Source organism: Diadema antillarum, unplaced genomic scaffold, assembly GCF_040938485.1.
Source record: "Diadema antillarum isolate AM-2024a unplaced genomic scaffold, OU_Dant_1.0 seq00000009_RagTag, whole genome shotgun sequence".
NCBI lineage: Eukaryota > Metazoa > Echinodermata > Echinoidea > Diadematoida > Diadematidae > Diadema > Diadema antillarum.
This window is the reverse complement of record NW_027271131.1, coordinates 667,074-681,334: the sequence shown is the minus strand read 5'-3', so window position 1 is coordinate 681,334 and position 14,261 is coordinate 667,074. Positions and strand designations below refer to the sequence as shown.

The window sequence follows — 14,261 nt, the reverse complement described above, 5'->3', positions numbered from 1 at the left end:
AAGGCACTCGTGGAATCTCCCTTACGTCACGGACGTCATAAAACATATCCGCACGCCACATGTCCGATCAACGCCGATCGCAGTGACATTCGCATCCGATATCGTCATGACCGATTGCACGTCCGCTTCAATGGTGCGATATAACAGCATACATCCAATCGGAACAGCTCCAGCTTACGAGCACCTTGTTTCGTGTGTGATCGATCGATCGATCTATCGGAGATGAGGTATTCGCTTGGTGTAGACGTAGACGGAGTTGCCGAAGAGATCAAAGAATTCGAAGATGGTGAGAATGCTGCCACCAAGCCAGAGACCCAACGAACCGCCGATATCACCTGGGTCAACAAGCATGCAGTGGGGATAAGTTATTATTCTGAAGGTTACAAAGTAACATTGATAATACACACTGTGGCCACAGTCCTTTCTGCTAGAACTACAACTTTGTGCCTATTCCAAATTGTTGTCACATGCTGCACAATTACATATCATTTATGATTAGCAGTGATAATAATTACAGCGATGAAGACGATTTTAATAATGATACATGTTCTGTAATCACAATAGAATTTGTATCATCATATTTATCAGATACATATTCGTTCAAGGTAATATTGATAATCATGATATCAATAATCATATCGTACAAACGATAACGATATTGGCAATTATAACAGAATCATAACAGAAGACATTTATTACATTAACTAGAGTTATAAGACTTATTTTAGCAAAGAATCACTCCTGCATCAGCTATCACAAAATCAATCAGATGATATACCGTATTAAGGAGTGCAAAAATATGCCAAAAATTATCAGTCCAGAGGGTATTAGCAAACTTGGCTTTAATGAATAAAGGTTGTCGTGTTTATAAGTGCAGGCTTCTATGTACAGTTTTTCCTTGCCTGTGAGCATTAAAGCTTTTCGGGATCATTATCTAACGAATGCACGTCACGAGTTCAACACCCACGAATCATACCACCCACTAGTCTTACATCCCAAGAGTCAACAGCCCACGAGTTATACCGCCCAAGAGTCATACATTCCATACATGAGTTCGACACTATAGGTAAACAAGGCCCACACTAATACCCGTGATGTAATGTCGTTTGGACCTATAGGCCCGAATTCACGAATATGGTACAAAATTTAATGTCCATGGTTTAAACCATGGACAAAAACCATGGAGCGCCAAGTGTCGCATGGAATATTTCGTTACGAAATCAGTCATTTCGTCTATGAAATGATTATTTTGTAACGAAATAACAACATTTTGTAACTAAATGAACATTTCGTCCACGAAATGATAATTTCGTTAACGAAACGGTCATTTTGTCGACGAAATATTCCGCGCAACACTTGGCGCTCCATGGTTTTTGTCCATGGTTTAAACCATGGTTTTATTTGTACCACCTTCGTGAATTCTCGCTATCGCCAATGACGTAAAAAGTTCCCGGATGTTGATTTAAGCGTCATTTACGGTGCATTATGGGATAGTCCGGTAGCAAAGTCACTTCCGTTCGTACGCGCGTGATACGTGACTAATGCTATTTACACACACAACCGACTGTATTCTACGTGTACTTCCGGTTTTCTCGACTTGAATTACAGCTTTAATATGATTTGAAATTTCTCCATTCTTAAGAAATTGCTGTTAATACGACTATCGGTTGTTGCTGCGAAGCTGCCATGTGTTGTTCGCAAGACAATAAATGAAAAAAATCTGCAGAAATAGGACCCTTACTGGCATGCGAGACGTGACGTGGCCGCGTGGGTGAAGTTTGCGGGTGACTCCACAGCGCAGTACGTGCACGCGCGACTTACTACAAGTACAATAGTGGTAGTATTATAGTAGCACTAGGTAGTAGGCCCACGCCTAGTGCCTACGTACATTGTACGTACTTACTTGGAAGAAATTGCTTCGGAGACAGGATAAGTTCGAGATCAGTCATCACTGTTCGTTCCCGATTGTGTTCGCGACATTTCGACAGAGAGAGAGGAAAAAAAAAGATGGGCATTCCATGACGATATACTGTATATCCAGGTGGGTGAATATTTTCCAGCATATTTTCAGCGTATGCAGAGCTGACTAATCTGTGATGTACGCCGTATCGGTATGTGTTAAGAGTAGCTTATGCGCAGCGTGCATTACTGGTGCATGGGATGCTAATGCAAGGCCGGCCGCCGGCGGCGGGGACTACAGTGTACGAATATGACAGGCCTGGCAACTCGCTGGCTCGGGCCTACTGTACTATTATCCGTGGTCGGCGCTGCGCTATAGGTAGGGTACACGTACGCGCACGCTAGCGTTGTGCAAATTATGACCCGCTCCGGCGTGTTTTTTTTAGACGGCACAGATTGGAGAAACTAAAAATCTATCGGGGACCCTATCCCTAAACCTAACCCTAATCCTAATCCTAACCCTAACCATCAAACCCTAACCCTAACCCTAACCCTAACCCCAACCCTAACCCTAACCCTAACCCTAACCCTAACCATAACCATAACCAAAAACCCTAACCCAACGTTTTTCCCATAGGTTTAACACGCGCCATGCCCCAATCTGTGCCGTCTTAAAAAAAACGCGCCGCGTGTTTTTTTTTAGACGGCACAGATTGGGGAAACTAAAAATCTATCGGGGACCCTATCCCTAAACCTAACCCTAATCCTAATCCTAACCCTAACCATCAAACCCTAACCCTAACCCTAACCCTAACCCCAACCCTAACCCTAACCCTAACCATAACCAAAAACCCTAACCCAACGTTTTTCCCATAGGTTTAACACGCGCCATGCCCCAATCTGTGCCGTCTTGCGCCGGAAGTACCTTTGCTACCAAGTGCACTAAATCTTGACGAAAAAGCCACATCCGGGTACTTTTTACGTCATTGGCGATAGCGAGAATTCGGGCCATAGTGTTGGACTCGTGGACCTTGTTTGTCTAGCATGCCTTGCGTCGGACTCATTAACCTTGTTTTCCTCATGTCGAACCAATGGGCTGTTTGGATATGAATAGTGGACTGCACGACTCATCACACAGGACCTTTTTTTTTTTCAGTGTCGAACTTGTGGGCCGCATGCGATGACTCGTGGGTGTCGGGCTCGTGGGATGACCCCGTATTGACCAGGATGATGTCATAAATGTAATAGAAATATTCATCGAGCAAACTTACATAGTAAACTGAAGAACGTGTAAGCCTTCTGCTGTGAAATTTGTTCAATGCTCAGAGGCGCCTTGAAGTAGATGATAAGATAAATCATGTTGTCGCTGTAAACAAACCAGAGCAGAAAAAAATCAAACAAACAAACAAATAAAACAATGTCGAGGGATGTACGCAGACGTAAATATCTTGCATTTGCAAAGATCGTCAAATTTTGTTAAAGGCATCTCGCATTCGAATGTGTAGTAAATCAGATTCTTGATATATTCTTCGCTATCACACTTCAAATTATTGTATGGCATGCGTTCCAAAGTTGGCGAATTTCTCCACTACACTGACATCATCTTTAAACCAAGAAGACTGGTTATAAGCGCATGCGCAGCTGAAGTTGTTGAACAATTATACGATGTGCAAACGAGCTTGTAATTACGACAATAACAATAACAAATTTTCCTTATATAGCGCGTGGTACAATAAAGTCTCTATGCGCTATTACAATAATTTGTCTTTGACTTAAAAGTCTGGTAGCATTTCCGAGATTCATAGATGATGTTCCCCCAATAACCATTTTGATGACATTATTGTCACAACATACATGTACTACAAATGATATAAAACATTACAATAAATTACAAAAAGTATAGTAGATACAAATTATACTGTTATCTATCATGTATTTACGTTTTCTCTCTTTCATCTGAGGAAAAGCAAGACAATCAATGTAGGATAGGGGGATATATCATTTTAAAAGCTCACGTGAAGTAAGATGAGGTGAGATTCTGGCCAGCGAAGAGTGTGTATGTGAGCGTATTCGCCCAGAAGAGGGAGGGAAAGGAAGTGAACGAGGTGGTGGCTACATAGGAGCGACTGAAGCAGGGTACCGGACAGTCGCAGTCTCCGAGGGACTCCAGGTATCCCGCTGCAAGTTGGAGGAATTACAATATCAGTTAATGGTGATCAGGTAGATTTAAGACTTATGGTATATGGGATCGTTAAATAGCATTTTTGTTGTTTGGATGATGACACAGCTGTGCAGAGAAGCATGAAACCACACTTATGTATGTGTATTCACAGACAGTCACATGCAACGAACAGAAAATTCATTCCTCTGACCAGGGAGATGACTCGTCTCACCTCCCTGCTCTGAGCAAGTTGAATATAAATTATAACATACGTATTTTTTCATATCTGTATCTATATCTCTATTCTTTATCTGTCTATCTACATCTATTATCTATCTATCTATCTATCTATCTATCTATCTATTATGTATATATTGATCTCTTTTTATGTACATACATTTCATTTATAGAAAAATAATTCAATCAGTCGATTTATTAAGTAAGTATATCCCTCATCAGCAGCCTGTTACTAGTAAATCATTTACCAAAATTAACCATCATATTACATCTTGACCTATAATCATTTTTGCTTTGAATTTAAGCTGCATTAGATGATCATCGCTCTGACGCACTGATTTTTTTTATTGTCTCTGTCAATGTCACTTGCTGTTTTTTTTATTTCATATAAAAAGAACCTGATTAGTTCCATCTTCTGCAAACTATAGCCACTTCCGAGAGCTTTGAACTTACCGTAGGCAGGAGCACCGCATCTAAAGTACTCTATTGGATCACATACTGATGCGTTGCCTGCAAAAAAAAAAAGAAGAAGAAGAGAAAAAAATTTAATGTATATAATAGAATCAATTTGAGCAATGACCGATGTTAGGGATACATACTGATGTAATATGATTGGTAAACATGTAATAATAACAATAATAGTTATGATGATGATAATGGTGATAATGATAATAATAATAATAATAATAATAATAATAACGCTGATTAATATTATGTCATTATAACAATACTTGCTATTATCATTTTCATAACTAGTATATAGTGTCAATATCATAGTCTATTATATAAGTATTGTTATTGTCAGATTCATAATGATGATTACAACTATCATAATCACCATTATTCTATTTGTCCATAGTCTTTTATTGATTCCATAAATACGAATTCATTAAAAATTAAACTACATAATTATACCAAAATCAACACAAATGAGCATCACATAATTGATGAAATCAAATTAAGCAAACAATATTACTACGTAGTAATCGATATTATTTAAATCTTAATTTCCCGTCATTATGGTTAATCTACCTGGCATGAAAGCTGCCCTGCAGTCGCACTGCGATACGATGTATTTCGTCATGCATTCCAGCTGGCACTCCTGCAAGCCGTAGCGGTCGTAGAAATCAAGCTCCTTGTCCTGACACTCGCCGTGGGGGGCGGGCAAGTTACTCACCTTCGCAAAACACAATGGACAGTGAAATTGAGACGCTGTACGGCAACATACCGTATGTCCCAAAAAAAATTACAACGGGGCCCTACGCAATGATATCTTTAAAAATATTGCATCAATCTAAATATAAATTCAGGGTGTGAAACTATAACTCATTGCCCACGTCTAACAGAAAACCCCATTCGATTCGCTTCAGTGGTCAAAGAGATATGAGGAATTTTGTAGAGGATGTCGGGAATCTCTTTTGTCCAAGTTCTGTCTATTGTTCACACACAAAATCATCGAAGTGCTAAACTTGGAAGAATTAGACTCATGACATGCTTTACTACAATCCCCATTTCTCTGTGACCGCTTAACCAAATCGAATGGGGATTTCTACAAAATAGAGCTAAGATATCATATTTTAAGACCCTGAAGTAGCATTGAAAAAAAAATTATATTGGATGTTATCAATGCGAAAATCTGATTGTAATTTTTGTCGGACATACTGCAGTATGTCCCTCAAAAATTGCAATCAAATTTTCGAATTGATAACATCCAAAGTGATCGACCTGTCTAAGTGCTACTTCGGGGCCTTAAAACATAACATCTTAGCTCTATTTTGCAGAAAACCTCATTCAATTTGGTTTAGCGGTCACAGAGAAATAAAGATTGTTGTCAAGCATGTCATGAGTCTAATTTTTCCAATTTTAGCAATTCAATGCTCTTGCGCGTGAATAATAGACAGAACTTGGACAAAAGAGATTCCCGACATCCTCTACAAAATTCCTCATTTCTCTTTGACCACTGAAGCAAATCGAATGGGGTTTTCTGTAAGATGTAGGCAATGAGTTATAGTTTCATACCCTGAATTTGTATTTAGACTGATTCACTATTTTTAAAGATATTATTGCGGGGGGTCCCGTTGTAATTTTTTTTGGGACCGTACTGTAGAAATGGTCGATATAGAGGTAGAACGTTGGTGGTTGGGTTAAAGTGAAAAAAAAAGGAAAATATTATTGAATGTCTTCATCTTTCATCAGTTCCGTATGTTTCCCTTAGTGCCACATCATGTGGGGAGATGCAACAGTAATTTGGTGAGATTTTGTTGTGTGACATGAGAAACAAAAAAAAAAACAAAACAAAAACAATATGGACAGTAGAATCGAGACGCAGTACCGCAACATAGAAATGGTCGATATAGAGGTAGAACGTTGGTGGTTTGATTAAGAAAAAAAAAAAAGAAAATGGAATGTCTTCATCTTTCATCAGTTTCGTATGTTTCTCTGTGTGCGACATCTTGTGAAGAGATGCGACAGTAATTTGGTGTGAGATTTTGTTGTGTGACATGAGAAACAAAGAAAGAAAATTGTTAAATAGACACACTAAAGAGAGTGACACTCAGATTATTCCAACTTCACTTTGAATAATGTTCCCAACCTAATAAGTCATTGTCACAGTCTGTAGATACTATAGAATAGAAACATGATGAACTCCTAATCGGCATGTAATCCCGTCCTATTATCCCACCCCCTAAAAAATCGACAAAAAGAAAACCCAACAGGATAAAGCAAAAACAAATAACATGGCATGTTTTTACTGACAATGTTTTTCACAAATCATATCGCGAAACAATATCAAAGCACTAATGAGGGCCTCTGAATTACGAAAAAATGAGGTCAAGTACAAAACTTTCGGCTCGATTACAATCTGCGGCAGATGTTTTATCTATATACTTCTATACCAGTTGTTTGATGTTCTTGAACTTTTGTTCATTGAAAGATGACAATGCGGCTTTATAACTACGGTTAATTTCTTTTTTTTTCAGGCAGTTGTGTTGTCACGCACATTTTGCTCATAAAGTCATAAACCCTTTCCGTAACAGTGTGTCTTCATGTAAATTCCACACGCATTATACCTATGCATGGACAGAGCATTGGTGTTGCACGCAGAGGATTAAACAACATGGTGCTACCACTAGCTCTTGTCGTTGAGGATCGAAAATATTTTACTTCAGACGAGTACCTCGACGACATCGAGAGCGACCTGTGATCGCGAAGAAGTAATCACTTTGCTCCGTGTTCATGATGATGGACAACCCAAATGTCTGTCCTGAAAAAAAAAATGAAAGTGACTTCGAATGTCAAAATTTTGAAAGGCGAATTTCAAAACATAAGCAAAATGTACTTACACTAACCCCTCGAGCATTTCTAATGATTTTTTTTTCTTGTGTCTCAGAGAAATACTAGTAGATTTTCATTATATGACATTTCGTGCATTGCCCTTGTGAATTAGTGGGGAAAATTATGATATTATATATATATATCTATATCTATTCTATTTAATATATATATATATATGATTATATATATATATATGCTGCTCGTTATATTTGTCTACTTGGCGAGTATATGGCCTTTATATAATTGAAAAGCGAACTGAACCGAAGGAATCGATTAGTATATCTATACAGGCCTACAAGCATCGCTCATTGTAGTTGGTTCTGCTATTATCCACATGTTTATTCGTTGTGGGCTTAAAAACTTTGGTTCCTTCACAGATATAGCCTCCGTGTTGTTTGCCTGCTCATATTATCTTTACATCTACCTTCGTCATTAGTTTCTATATGACAATTGTTTTGAATTGTATTTCGACGACTTTAATCAATAATTTTTTTTTTTTGTCCAGCAGTATGTATTGCATAGCGTCTTGTAAAACATGAAAAATAAATTCAGTTTAGCTAACTCAGTTCAATTCAATTCAATTCAATCCAATTCAATTTAGTTAGAGAGTGGAAAGTAGGACCTATACTTTGGATGTTGAGTGTGAAGGTGAAGAAGAAAAAAATCTGGAAAGGAAGAAATTGAAAAACCATCGTAAAAAACAGTGAAATAAATAATCACAAGAGGAATAACCATGATAACAGGATGATGACCTACAAAAAAATTGAACTAGAAGAATGTAAGAGGTGAAGAAAGGGAAGTGCATCGGGGAGAGGACAGAGGGGTGAAATCCCCCCCCCCTCTCTCAAACCCATGCACTCCTTTCTTCCTTAAGCTTTACCCACCTGAGGCTTTCACCGTGATAGGCGGTGACCCATCTTCGCCTGTGTTGAACGCGAAGCAGACCCCAAAGTTTGTCAACTTCTTTGTGAAGTTTGCGGGCGACAAAATGGTTGTTCCAAAAGTTATCCTGCGAGGGAAATGATAACAATAATGCTCTAATAATGATGATTCCACGATATTTACCAGTACTAATTACTTGTGCTATTAGGGTTCCTACTATTATCAAAGTACTCTACTACTACTTATCATTGTCATAATCATGAGCATTATAACCAGTAACCATCACCATAATCATGACCATAACTATAACCATAACCATAACCATAACCATAACCATAACCATAACCATAACCATAACCATAACCATAACCATAACCATAACCGTAATCATAACCATACCATTATAACCACCATTACCATAACCATCACCATGGCCATAACCATAACCGTAATCATAACCATAAACATAACCACCATTACCATAACCATGATCACGGCCATGACATAACCTTAACCTTAACCATAACCATAACCATAACCATAACCATAACATAGTCATTATCATAACCATAACAATTTGTCATAATGCCAATAACATATCATATTTTGCAATACCCGACGTATCTATAAACTTTGTTATTGAGGCAAGGAGAAAGACCTGATTTTTTTTATTCAATCGTGTTTTATTTTATTGTAAAACATAGATAATAAATCATGTGAAGTCTAACTTCATCAAATTTAATCGATCAATAATTAACTCCGATAATACACTATATCTCTCTGCGGTATTGGGTGTATATCAATTTGCCGTAGTGGTTTACACAGTGTTATTTGGTATATGCGAGCCCTACAGGTACTCACTGGTAAAAGGTATCCTCTATATCGGGGCTAAGATCGAAAAGGAGTTCCGTCATGTTCACACCGGTCAAAGACGGTTCGTATAGTGTGTAGTTTATTGATGAGGGGTCAAACGAAAAATGCGAGACCAGGTCGCCGTAGGGGGTGCCAGCTATGCGATCGTATCTGCGAAAATGAAAATTAGAGAAAATTACATCAAACTCATGTGGGAGGAGAGACGGGGATTCGACGAGAAATATCATCTCTCTTTTGACAATACTTAAGAAGTGCCGCCCTGTGATCATCACAGAGAATGAACAACTTCCTCATCGATATGACGATTATTATAGTAAATCAGACGATGTAACATTACACAAATATCATAATGAAGGTTAAGATTGAAATACAAATCTATGGTAATGGGACAAAACTGTATTTGACATGTTGTATGATCAGTCCGAAACAGAAAGTTGAATTAATGTAGGAATTCGACACATTACAGAAAAGTAAAGAGGAAGGACGAAGAAGAAAAACAAAAAGGCGTTGATGACGAAGAAGAGGAAATAGGAGAAGAAGAGATAGTAGTAGAAGAAGAAGGATCGAGAATTAAGAAGGAGGAGAAGAAGAAGAAGATGATGATGAAAACGAGGACGAGATATTTACTTGTACTGGTTGTAGTTACAGATAGCAACGGCGGGAAACGGAACCTCCTTGGTGTAGTTGAAGGCGACGTCGACACTTTTTGGATACGAGGCGTAGTACTTGATGCGATCGACGATCTGGTAGCTGGTCAGACCAACACCCGATAAGATCAGTAAAATCCAAAATAACCTAAAAAGCAGGAGGAAGGAAGATGGAAAAAGGTCATGGGGGAAGATGACCACAAAAGAGGCTAGGAACCAAAGAGAGCAGTTAAATGGAATACTTTCCCCAAGCTTACAGCATGTTTATTCAGTAACTACAGAAAGACTAGTGAAACAATAAGTTTGTGTTGAATTGAAACAAAGTCGGACTGTCCGTTCAAAAGTTAAAGGGATATTACAGTATTGGTGGAGATGAGAATATGGCTTTTAACTTTTTTGCTAGAAACCAAGAAAACACTTATGAAATAGTAACAGAACATACTATTTTGTGAGGAATTCAAAGTTTATTTGATGAAAATCAGGTTTGAAATGACTGAAACATCCAAAAACAAAGTAAAATAAAGCGATCGTAATAAAATGTGGGTCCCTCACTTTATTAGAATCGTTCTGTTTTGGATATCTCAGCAATTTCAAAACTAATTTTCATCAAATAAACGTTGAATTCCTCATGGAATTGCATGCTCTTTCCCATTTCATAAGAGGTTTCTCATTATCTCACCAAAATGTTAAAAACCTGAATAGTTCTCAACCACAACTATACAATCCCTTTAAGACTTTTAAGATTATGGGAACTTACCATTTTGGACTTGGTTGGATGGTACATACTGGTAAGTGCAATCGTGGACTGTATACACTTTGCTTTCATGCTTCCAGAATGATCATGGATCACAACATTTTTTTTAATCCGAAGATAAAGCAAATAATTTTACAACTTCTAATTGTTTTGAAGTAAATAAAAGACGACCCTTGACCCAATTTCCAAGGTATTACCACATTTTGCAATTGGCAAATATAGTAAAAACTAAACTTTGGGAATCATGGAGGTCTGAAAACAGTAATAGCAGTTTAACGCCTAAATTGCATTCATTAACAATGAGATAAGATTTTTGAAGGCTTCCAGGGCGGTAGAACGTGACGCACCGTTAAACCTCCTTGAACAATGAGAAGCTTTGAATGTGATGATGATCATCGTCGCTATCATCGTCGTTGTCGTCATTGTTATCTTTCCTCCGGCAAGTCTCATTATAGGCCTATTGGTGAGGTTGGAAGGTACTTAAATAACTGCCAACGAATGCTTGTTGTGTGATTATGTGGAGGTAAGATGTTTACACCCCGTTTGTATTATGCGTTGATAATAAACATAATCATAAAGTTGCTATAGGTACCTTCTCATCCTATTTTCTCCGACGTTGAGTGCGTACTTCACTCCAGCCACGCCGATGGAGTCGGGTATGGACTTGTAGAAGATGGCCATCCATGACACGCGGTCTTTGTACACCGGCGGTGGCATTGGTATGGAAACACTGTCTTGGGGTTTCGTCTTATAGCTGATGTCATTGACCTGGGCGTTGATCTGGGCGATGATGTCGTCAGTAAGCTTTGATTTACCAGTTTTAGGAGCGTTGTCCCGCGTTATGCTCGGCGCGGGGTCGGAGACGGCGAAAACTTTGCTTTTTCTCGTCACCAATGGCGGTTTCTTGGCGCCGGGTTTAGGCGCCCCGTCCGCCTCGTTCTCTGCGGGCTTGACGCTCACTTTGTGGGTAGGCATGATCGTATTCTAGGGTGGGAGTCAGTCTGTGTAAAGGAAGTGTTAAAATGGAACAAATAATTGCATGACTCAGAATCTGTCTAAATGTTTTCAGGGAATCATAAGCTTTCTCTAGTAAATAGTGTACCTATATACTGGAAGCAAACATCATAGATTCACATTCAATTGATTAAGTAAATATTGGTTCCATCGAATGTGAGCTCACAAATACTTTGCATCAAAATGAATTATGTTCAAAGATCTATGGCAACCTTGTCGAAAATGATAGGAATATGTGCGTTCTTGTCTCAAATACATCTAGATTTTTATTAACTTACTTGCAATGGTATACAAAGGTACAACATGCACATATTTGAAGAAATAGATAGAGGGAAGAAATAGTTAAAGTGGGAAGATTTTATGAATCAACGGAAGAGTGGGTATGATCATTCCTGAAATGATTAATGAATGAGGTAAATGATTAACATATTCTTATGAATAGTACATCATTCCTTTAGAAAAAAACAGACAAGTTTTATATGGACCAGCGGTGGCAAGTATTGATAAATAGCTAAAATAAAGTTACCTCCACGACACCTCGGACTAAAATATCAATTGCAATTATTACAACGCGTAAATACAAAATAGAATTAACAGAAAAGGAAAATCATTTATACATTTTGATAAAGCTAAAGCTATAATGGGTGAAATGAGCATCTGCATTCAATGAACGAAGATGTTAATAAATGAATGAATGCATTAGTAAACGAATTAATGAATGGATGAATGAGCGAGTGAATGAATGAGTAAATAAATGAGTAATGGCATTCATGAATACCTAAGCGAGTTTGAATGAATTCCCTTCTTTTAACTACATTTAAAGATTAGATCCTTTAGAATAGATCTAAATGAATTCCCTCCTTTAGATTAGATCTAAAGATTATATCCTTCAGATTTACGTTATGCATCTCATGCGTTAACCAAGGATGGGTTATCTTCACTGCAATGCTTATTACAAGTTGAAGGTAATCGACCCTTTGAAGAGCTTTTATCAAAGAAGGTAGGCCTATAGGCGCGGCGCTTATACTACCCTCCCCTCATACACCTCCTGGACATTAGCATGCCATTGTGCCACTTGCTCAAGAAACTGTGATCATGAAAATGTCACTGTAGACCCCACCCTGGCGTAAAATCTTTGGATGTAGATATTGGCTGATGAAATATCAATGTAGCTTTAGGCTGAATTACACAGGAACAAAATCCTTTAACAAACAGCAACATTGTATACAGCATTACTCTTCGGGTAAAAGTTGTATACCTCACAAGAAATCCTCGGACGGTAACAAATTAGTATCAATGGCAAAGTTTGACATGTAAAGTTCTTTGACGCTGGCTGAGAAAAGAGATTGTTATGGATTTTTCTTCTTCCCTTTACAGGTGAGACAAATATAATGGCTTAGCTCCGGGAAAGAAAGAAAGAGAACCCCCCCCCCCCCCCCCCCCCAGAAATATAAGGATAGACTTACCACGCATCTATAGGGAGTAGACTTTCCACGTAGTTTACGACCTTGAAACTGAAAAACGGAACATTTGCTGACTGCTAGAAATGAGGTACTCCCTCAACGTGATTACACTGCAGTCTTCGGCAAATAGCAGCTCGTTCCAAATCGGTATGACGTCACATGTGTAGTTTGCCGTCAAATTCCAGCAAAAGCAAGCGAACAAAGGTGCCAGAAACGGGATCTCACGATTTACTATGCTATGACCTGTTTCCCGTAGATACTCGATCTGTACACGCTCGATATGTTTGGGAGAGTGTATCTGCCGCAAGCACTTTTACCCCTCAAGGAAAGTAAAGGGGGTAAAAAGGGAGGTTGGGGGCTAGGTGTAAAGAGAGCAGGGAACCAATCGACATCGGATATTATTGTCTGACAACGGCTTTTCAATATCTTCACCTGCCCCCTCGACGCCCGGGAATGTCATTAGAACGTATTGACGAATCGATTGACATTTTTGGTGTTAAATACAATGGCTTACAAAGACAAAACTACTATGAATATATTCGTCTCATCTAAACAGGCAGAACCTGCCATGTGTTAACTCGACTTATATCTGGAAATCCTTAAATTATATAGCCTTTGATATGTTCTCTAAAATCGTAACTTTCTCGGTGATTACTGCCCGATAGACTTACTCGTCCAAGAAATTTTAATTAAAGGGGTTATTTTTTTTTCCTTGTGATTGCGGTTTTCCCAAACCGCAATGTGCCGTAGGCAGTGATTATCTGTGGTTATTGTCTAGCTGTTGTTAGCTACGAGTTGTTGTCCTGAAACCCTGCATATAGAATGACCCTAAGAAATTATCAGTCTGCGCATGTTCAGATCGATGACAGCAGGAGACTGGCTTGTAAACTATATCACAGTCTCTCTGTAGTTATCCATCATTGTACAGTGGACCTTGAAATAAAAATAAGAACTCTATAAAGTGTTTAAGTTGACTTTTAAACAAACTGAACAGC

The 14,261-nt window shown here is 38.4% G+C and overlaps 1 protein-coding gene across 1 annotated transcript; it reads right to left on the bottom strand.

Annotated features, from left to right (window-relative positions):
- Window positions 1-213: 213 nt before the first annotated feature.
- LOC139725003 (acid-sensing ion channel 1C-like) lies at window positions 214-11,764 on the bottom strand. The gene is made up of 9 exons (XM_071636094.1): window positions 11,382-11,764; window positions 10,016-10,183; window positions 9,377-9,538; window positions 8,518-8,642; window positions 5,330-5,509; window positions 4,751-4,807; window positions 3,915-4,077; window positions 3,171-3,265; window positions 214-335 (listed from the first exon to the last, which is right to left on the bottom strand). Exons 1-9 carry the CDS (start codon window positions 11,762-11,764, stop codon window positions 214-216), a joined length of 1,455 nt encoding a protein of 484 aa, XP_071492195.1.
- Window positions 11,765-14,261: the final 2,497 nt, after the last annotated feature.

What these genes read in the sequence shown, in the direction of transcription:
- LOC139725003 (XM_071636094.1), bottom strand. Translation starts at nt 11,764, where the DNA reads ATGCCTACCCACAAAGTGAGCGTCAAGCCCGCAGAGAACGAGGCGGAC. An exon ending in GGAGAAAATAGGATGAGAAG is followed by an intron (nt 10,184 to 11,381) that starts GTACCTATAGCA and finishes CCTGCTTTTTAG; the next exon opens with GTTATTTTGGATTTTACTGA. An exon ending in CAGGGCAGCTTTCATGCCAG is followed by an intron (nt 4,808 to 5,329) that starts GTAGATTAACCA and finishes TTTTTTTTGCAG; the next exon opens with GCAACGCATCAGTATGTGAT.